Source organism: Pavona decussata, unplaced genomic scaffold (genome assembly GCF_977016875.1).
Source record: "Pavona decussata unplaced genomic scaffold, jaPavDecu1.1 SCAFFOLD_300, whole genome shotgun sequence".
Taxonomy (NCBI): domain Eukaryota; kingdom Metazoa; phylum Cnidaria; class Anthozoa; order Scleractinia; family Agariciidae; genus Pavona; species Pavona decussata.
Window position 1 is genome coordinate 6,135,001 of NW_028145697.1, and position 9,043 is coordinate 6,144,043.

General features: G+C 37.9%; 1 protein-coding gene across 1 annotated transcript in view; it reads right to left on the reverse strand.

Annotated features, from left to right (window-relative positions):
* Positions 1 to 8,958, reverse strand: part of LOC146454861 (uncharacterized) — a gene marked incomplete at its 5' end in the record, with an annotated part of 31,852 nt that extends 22,894 nt beyond the window's left edge. Inside the window, 3 exons of the mRNA XM_085095383.1 lie at positions 6,585 to 6,699; positions 7,197 to 7,460; positions 8,844 to 8,958. Of these exons, the coding sequence (XP_084951509.1) occupies positions 6,585 to 6,699; positions 7,197 to 7,460; positions 8,844 to 8,958 (494 nt within the window). The remainder of the gene's footprint in view (positions 1 to 6,584; positions 6,700 to 7,196; positions 7,461 to 8,843) is intronic.
* Positions 8,959 to 9,043: the final 85 nt, after the last annotated feature.

Genomic DNA, 9,043 nt, shown 5'->3' on the forward strand with positions numbered 1-9,043 from the left:
ACGTAAATGAATGTATATTTTGCGTAAATGAACAGCAAAAGGTGTGTTATTATTATTATTATTATTATTATTATTATTATTATTATTGTTGTTGTTGTTGTTGTTGTTGTTGTTGTTGTTGTAAAAGTAATATAAAGTAATATATCATTTTAACAAAAACGTTCCCAGAATCCTTTACACCTGATAAATTGCAAATGCCAAATAGGGAGGATGACGCACCACACGGACATAGCACTTGTAATAATATATCATTCACATCAAATTTAATGTTATGACGTCTTCAGTCACGTGATCACGCCCCACCTGCAGGTTTCGTCATAAAGTGTCTGACTATATTTCGAGATAACCGACAACGTTTAAGTGAGAGGCTAAGCGCTACTGTTGGTATGGTAATAGTTGTTGATAGGAAATCGATGAAAAAATTAACTTTGGTCATACGTTGAAATGATAATGTAATGATGTGGCGTGAAGGAGGTCGAAGCTTGTCTTCAGTGCGAGGTTGTAGTTTCAAAACTTCCACCCTAAGTCCGGGAAAACTGCTGCGAGCCTACTTAAAATGGCGCGTTTTCTTAACATGTTTTGTAGATGTCTGTTTATGATATGGCGCCTTTTCCCACTACCAGAAGAATGTTATTAACAACCAAATCAGATCAAGATCAATCAAAAGCTCCTCGTGAATGCAGAAGTGGTACTCGTATCAAACTGTGGTATAAGGATTTGTGGCCTCCATCCCGCATTGCAGGAATGTATTATGCTGGCTTCGCAGCAGACTATTTCAGGCTGCGTACATGAATAGCCTGGGTTTCTTGTACAAGAAGCTTTTGAGATTTCTCAGATATAAATATGTGTAAGGTATCTCCGATTATGTCTCGACTTCGCGGCCCTCAAATTGGGGCCTTAAAAAACACTAAAGAACTTTTATATAGTGGAGAAATCCTGTTTCATGTAGAAAGTAAGGTTTTTGAGAAGACAAAGAGTTTGTAATCAAGTGAAGATAACTTCTGATGAATTGCGGCGATACGTTTCTCCTGATGTTTGAAGCAATTCCTGGAAGTCTACGGAAAATACATATCAGTACGATATTTTATGCAGATTTACTTTGTTGTGTTTAATGAAATGATACAATGGTGCAGTTATTTAAAATAGCTTTTGTGGAAAATGTGGAAACGTCGCGTTGTCTACGACTTGAGACTTTTTATTCGAGAATTGCTTTGTATATAGCAACGCTAAAAGAACTTCAAAGTCAATTTACAAGTTTCCAGTACAAACCCAGCGCAGCGCTTTATAGAGCCACATCACTACCTAAATTCTTTCATATTTTTGCACACGGTAACCATAAACATCAGTATCTCCCGTTAATTTAGTCTCAATAAACACAGTATTTACAAGCTCCACAGTTAGAACAGCCTTGTACAGGTAAATGTGACCCCTCTCGTCAATTCACGGTTAGCCTTTTAACGGTGGAGTACATTTCACGCCTTGAAAAAGTCGTGGTTGGCACGCCGTGGACTTGACTAACATCGTGAAATATCAGTGAATATCAGTGAAAGAGACTTAAAGAGGTTTGTACAAACAGCCCTGCGGCCGCAAACAAAAACCTCCGCACATTAATTTCAACTTACACACAGTATGCAATGTTTCTATCATTTCCAATGGCGTCTTCGTAAATAGAAAGCAGTCATCCGACTTCTGGAAAATAAATCCACTTGTGCAAATAACCCAGAAGTGCGATTCGCGATTAATTTAACTGAAATTCTTGCAACATTTTCCTTCTGCTTCCCTTGGATTTAATTGTGCGCGGCGAAAAAAACAAACAAAAGGCTTTCATTAATGTTTGATCACGAAATTTCACTCCTTGCACATCACTATTTCTCTACTCAAAATGAATATCACTGTGTTTCATGTGGAAGAAGTAATTAATGGAAATTTGCAAGCGCTTGCGGGATTTATATTTCATAAACATTTCACGCGAGGTGTAGGCGATTTGAAAATGGTAAATTTTGTTCCACTCCTAGCAGTTTTAGGCCCGGTTCATACGTCGAACTTTACATGAGCCGAACCTAATACCTATCAAGGTCGACCCAAATAATTAAGTTGGGCAGTTGATTCAGACGTCGAAGCTAACTGAAGTCGAACTTAATCAAAGCTAAAGTGAGAAAGTAGATTTTTGTCGTCAGCGGCTGTTGTTTTTACTCAACAAGATTCAAAATGGTGGTAAAGATGAATTCTACCATGGAATAGCTTGTTTGGCCAAACACGGCTCCTACTGGTCGAGATAAGAAGAATATGACCTTCAAAACTAATTTGCTCTCACGAGTACGTCTTTCAAAGATCTCCCTTTTCTGTACGAAAGTAAGGTAGGGTCTTTGTAGATCTCCCTTAGCAGAGGCTGATTTTCTATCAAGTGCCATTTACCAGGAGCCATAATCAGAGATGGAGAATGTAACGAGATGCCATTTTGACTTGTGGGCTTGTCCCCATGTGTTGTACCAAAAAATCTATTTTTAGAAAAAAAAATGCGCAATACGCGCGTGTGCGCACGCGATAAACGACCAGGATTGCGTGTGGAGAAATTGATTTTTTTTTTACCCGTTCAAAATGGCGTCCAAAATTTAAAATTCTGCCAGGGAATATCTCCTCAGTGCCCACATTTAAGTAATTACACTTTCACAAGGAAAAGGTAACAATTGAAGGAAGACGGGAAAAGTTGGAATAAACGGCCTATTGATCACATCACTCTCACAGTTAAGTCAAAAAGGCGCCAAAACGGTGGCGCTGCGTGCGTTGCTACTGTTGAATGAATGAAAAAAGCTTACACTCTACGCACATGTACTTAGACAGGTAAGGACTTTTTTATCTTTAGTGATTTTTTTCTCAGCTGCTTTCCGTGTTACATATAAGGTAGTAGCTCCAGAAAATTTGCGTCTATTTACGCGGGTTTATTGCGTGAGGGGGGGAGGGGGGGGGGGGATTTTACTAAAAATAGTTTTTTTTGGTACAACACATGGGGAAGCGTGGACCCCACGGTTACGGTCTCCATCCCTGATTATGGCTCCTGTATTTACTCATCTGAATTGTTTTTAGTTAAGCACAGAGGGGCGTTATTCCATAACAAACATCAAAATGTTTTCGCGGGTTTCTAGTTTGTTTTGTATTGCCGACATTCTTTCGCGGAGGTTGACCTCTGAAAGAGTTTTATCTATAAGGGTTATCGAGGTAACCTCTGTTGCGTAATCTCTGTTTGAATAGAGTTATGTTTTCTTCAAATGTTGTTTTTGAAGAGTTTGTTCTGAGAAGTCTTGACGCTTCGCCTTTGATATAGCATGTATTGGGAAGTTTCTGTCGGTTTGAAGTGCGTGTGCACTTCAAGAATAGATTCTTTTTTTTTTTTTTTTTTTTAATCTTTCGCATCTCAGCCAAGTATATTTAGTTGTTTCGAAACAAGAAGAAGAAGCACATTCCTCTTTTCCCGCCATCTTGTTCAGAATGAAGTCCTTTGCGCACATGCCAAGTCGATGAAATGCACAGACCTCTGGGATAGATATAATTTATATAATTTATACGTAACGTATGCATTTGGTTCGGCACATGAAAAGTTCGACGTCTGAATCGAAGTCGATTTCTTGCCGTTCTATTCGACTAGCGCAGTCGAATAGAACAGTGGGTCGACCCAAATACAAATCTGTCGATCCTAACTGATTCATACGTCGATCTTTACATGCGCCGAACCAAATGATTAGGTTCGGCTCATGTAAAGTTCGACGTATGAACCGGGCCTTACAGTGCAATTTAACTTATAATCCCGCTGTTCTCTAAAAACTGGAGAGTCTTCACATTTTGTTTGGTTTATAATTGATTATATTCCTATCAATTGGCATGTTGGGAGAAATATTCATCCTGTCAATTTCGCGGCGTGAAAATTTTCACTATTAGCCATGTTCATAAGCAAACTACATCAAGCCGCTCAACTGTTCACAGTCTCAAGTACATGCAATCAACGAGATAGCACTAACCACTGCTCTTCTACGGCCGTCGATAAAATACGGAACACGGAACATTCCGCAACATTCTGGAACATCCCGGAACATCCCGGAACACGAAAAAAAAACATAATAATAAAACTTAAGATACAAAAAAGATAATAATAAATTAAAAAAAGGAAAAAATGAAAATAATAATAAAAAAAAATAAGGGTGGGTATATTCATATAAAATTATATCCGAAAGAAATTCATATATGAAGAAAGACGGAGTAGGTGGGACCACACTGAATGATGGCGCAAGTACTTTCCCGCCGTTTGTACCACGTGTTTCTCGTCGCATAGTTTGTTTTGTTAGCATCCACTGGATAGTGATTTATCCGGTGCATGGATAAGCGTTATCCACCCCTTGAACAACTGGGCCGTGAAGTTTACAAAGCGGTTCTCTACGCTTATAACTATTTTTCATATGAACAAAGTTTTCTGTTAGGCCTACTTTGTTTTCAATATAAAATCAATTGAAAATAGCATGGAAGGCCAAAGAAGTTTGCGTGGCTTTCTTTTGAGAAAGCCCAAGCTCCCGAACTTAAGTCCCGAGCGATCAACAAAGGAGTTCAAGTACGGAACGTGAGGCCCCAGGCAAAGACGCGTTGAAAAAACGTTGTAAAAAGACTACTCGAACGACTTTTAGGTCTACTCCAAAGATCATGAAATTGATTTTTTTGGTCAGCCGAGCTGAAACTGATCCATTTCTGGCGCAGCGGACACGACGATAAACACGTGATGCAAAGGGCGAAAAAGTACTTGCGCCTTCATTCAGCGTGTCAGTTACACAACCCCATTTATCCTACCGTCCCCTTTACTCCGTATTTCTTCTTATATGAATTTATTTCGGATACAATGTAATTTCATTTTATATAACTATAAAGATTTACACACACACTTTTTTTTTCATTTTTTCCTATATTTTTATTTTATTTATCTTTTTTTTTCTTTTTTTTTTGTTTTAGTATCTTAATTTTTTTTTTTTTTTTTCGTGTTCTGGGATGTTCCGGAATGTTCCGGAATGCTCTGTGTTCCGGGTTTTATCTACGGCCGTTCTTCTACATGCACTTTATGCGCAGCACCTCACTTTCCAATGGAAACTACTAGCGTACATAATGTCTTTTTACTTATCGCGCAAAACAATTAAATTACACATGTACACGCACTCTTATTCCTTTCGATACGCAAAGCAACGCAAAGGTGGACGTGTACGTTCTTTTGGTAGTCTTACGTGGCTGTCAATCAACAAAAAGAAAAAAAAAACCGTTCAGCAGTGTATCTCCCAAGAACCTCCATAATTTTTCCCTCGCGTCGTGTTCTTGCCAATTGAAACTTGATACTTGTGAACAATTTTGGTTGCCTAACACGTGACCTAGATCTTACTGTTTTCAGTATGCTAATATCCCTTTCTACTTTCAAACGACGGTCTCCGTCAGCGTTTTATAACATCGGAAGAAGCATTCAATATCGAAGTTGCTATTTTGGTTTTGTCGAAGGGAACGTAAATATATAACATAAATATACGTCAAGCCTTGCGATGATTGTCGATGTGCATAAGGAAACTTTCAGTGTTTACAAATGTTCTGGTGAATAGATCTTATCGCTCACACTGGAACCTGAATGAAATTTATTTCGAAGCTTAAGTTTAAGTTTCCTACTTTACCCTTAGCCTCTCACTCACGGAATTGTCTTGAATCTTTAAAGTTAATTGAACGTTTTCTTTTTTATATTGAGGCCAGAAAAATGAAATGTTGAGTTCGGCTGTATGTAAATTCAGTGTTTACGTCCTGATCTTATCTATTGCGTTTGACAGTTTTTTTTTTTATTTTTTTTTTTATTTTTATTGACAGTACGATAAATCCTCCTTCGGTGAAAGGGAATTTATCGCACTGTGGAATTTCGTACTCTTTCAGTGACGTCGTTTCCTCGGATTTTTTCGGTAAGCTCTGTTAAAGGTTTTCATGTTTGCATTTGATGTTTGCTGAAACAAGCAGTTCCAGCTATCGAAGTGTAGTCTCTCTAGTAGATGCTCTTTTGGCTCATCACGCAATCTTTCCTCCTCCAACGAGAAGAGCCAAAAAAGCGTCTGCGAGGGAGGTTACTCGAACTTTTGGAAAATATCCGTTCTAAAAGGAAAGTTGCCCCTTAGTTTCGGTCAATGGAAGGAGTTAGCAGACAACACACAAACTAGCCCTTTTCTTTTAAGAACATGTTACTCGTTGAGTTGATTTTCCTTTTTTTGTCCCTTGATGGCGGCTGATATAAAATACATGCAAAACAAGCATTCATGAATGATTTATGATTTGATTAAATTCCGTTTAAGTTGATATAAAGACTACAGCTGATAGAGCGAACGAGCGAGTCAGATTCAGCCCACATCACGGTTACTCGTTCACTGCGCATGTCGCATTTACGAGTTAAAAATTGTTCTTCGTCTTTTTTACGAGGAAATATATCAGAGAAAGGTAAACCATATAAGTTCGTTTACGGGTTTCCTGTGACCGAAATAGATGGAAATTGGCAGGAATTTAACAGAAGCTATCGCATAAGAAAATATTACCTGGACGATCTGACCAAGAGTTCTTGCCAACATCAGGAAGACACTGAGAGCACCAGTCTTTTGGATTGACTTCATTCGAAGCAAAGCAATAGCCATTGATGAAACAAGAATTACTCTGTTAAAATGAAAGATACCAAAGCTAATAATCGTTATCAGCGTATCATACAGGCGCACTGCACAATTCGGTTGGATTCACAAACATTTGAAAAATAAAAATTAGAGTAAACCTGTCCTTTCAAGCTACATGATAACGATAATATGTCACAGAAGGTACGGAAAGACTTTTAACTGATCTTTAAATAAATTAAACAACAGCCAGCCATTTGTTGGAGACTTCGGTAATTTCGGAAAGGGAAATAGAATTTCTCCCGCTTAAGCCAATTGTCCTCTGTCTATTTTCGATAAAACTATAGAATAAGAAAAGGCCGAATATGGGACGGTAAGTGTAAATAGCCATCAGATTAAACATGGAAAATGTTTGTAAGCCAAAAGTGGAACACCATATGTGTGGTATTAGACGTTTGCCTTCTTTTATTTTATTGCGAAATCCAATATTACTATTATCATTTTTTCTGTGATATGTTTTTTTTTTCTTTTAAAATCATAGCTTACCTTTAAGTAGCACCCCATAGAAACATTGCAGCTCATACAAGCAGAGTCATATGAAATGAACGTAAGATTCTCTTTGCTTTTATAAACACCGTCGTTGGATACGGATATCACAAGCCCTGCTGCTGGAGTGCCTTCAATGTTTTCGTCAAAATGGCCTTGCATCACAGGTGATTCAGGTAGAAAGCAGTCCACCAGAACGAGATCAGTCATGATCCCAGGGAACTTGAGCTCCGTTTTGTTTGGAGTCCAGGAGCTGCTGACAACCTTAAAAAGAAACAATGACCTTTAAATGTAACTAGAAAAAAAAAAATTTCATAACTCTATCTAGACCTAGCTGGACAGGTGTGTGTGTGTGTTTGGGGGGGGGGGGGGGGGATTAGGGCGGATTCTGTCACAAAGGTTAGTAGCTAAAAAGATTGTTTCCTTTGAGGTCTGCAGTGGAAAGAGATGGCGAGATCACGATTCCAATATGACGGTCATCTGGCATCCGCCGTTTAAAACTAAAAGGTAATCAAAATACATATAGAAAAACATGAATATTTGATGAAGAACATGAAACTTACGTTATATATATATTTTTTTATACCTAAAAAGAAGAACATTTCGTTTTCTGAAAAACCTGCCTATCAGAAATATGCTGTTTTAGAATAAAAAGGGCAAAAAGAAGATGATGACGTGAAATTCGTGACTCAAGTGTAAAAACACTTGAAGGTTGGGTGTTAAACCAGTTTGAATGAGAAATATTTTGTGTGGGCATGGAAAAGATTTGGTTTTAACGATAAAAACTGTGAAGTTTGTTTGTTTGCTTTTTTGAAGCTGTGTTTTTGAGGTTATTATAAAGCAGCATATGGTATTGTGTTACAACAGTTTGAATTATCACAACTGGGAAATAAAACTTCTAAATGCGAAAAACTTTACACAGTTGTACTATTATAACATTTGCTTTTTGTTTTCGCTGTTCTCAGGCTGATTTGAAAGATTTAACAGCTTTTTCATTTTCACTGATAGCATGTATTGAAACTCAAAACTACGATCTCCAAGCAGATCTACTTTCTAAATTCATCCGAATTGGGAACGCTCGTGCCTTCTATAAATAATTTTAAACAAAAAGGAACAATTCGCATTGAGCGTACAGTCCTTGGATACTCAAAAGCAAATCGTCGAAATCAGGTTAAAACAGAAAACGGAGCTCAAGTGTAGCAAATGAAAACATAATGTTTTTGCCAAATTTGTTTTAATGTAAGAACTTGATAAAGCAAGTATGTGACGAATGTGTAGGGAAATCCTGAAAGGTTTGTTGCAATTTACCTGCGACAGCAAACTCATTTCCGGCTTTTATCTCGAGAGTTAGCCCTTCGTTAGATTGAATACGCTCTGAAGAAGAGCTAACTCTAGAATCCCTTTATTTACGGTGGCCAATAACCTTATCAGTTCTGTTGATTAAGCTAAAAATTCGTTGGAAAATATTGACTGCCGTGTGTTCGGTGAGACTGGGCAAATCTGATTGGTTTAAATGCCTTGGCCCTGCTATTCCAGGATAAACAAAGATAAAGGTGCTTCTCTAAAAAAAAAACACTTTTTCCTCGGTGGAATTATTTCTACTGAAGTGTACATAAACAGAGAGATAACTAACTCAGTTTAACTCACTCTAAACTCTTGCAAATGACAGGTGATATTTGAGGAGTCAATCCAGCCTGTTCCTAACACAGTTACTTTCTTGCAGGGGCGATTCCGTTTATCACACAATCCATCACCCTGTAAACTTCAAAAGTTTTACGAAGTATCACAAAACCACATCAAATAAGTGAGATCTATGTGTGCCAGTATCTTGGTAACATTACGTTGCA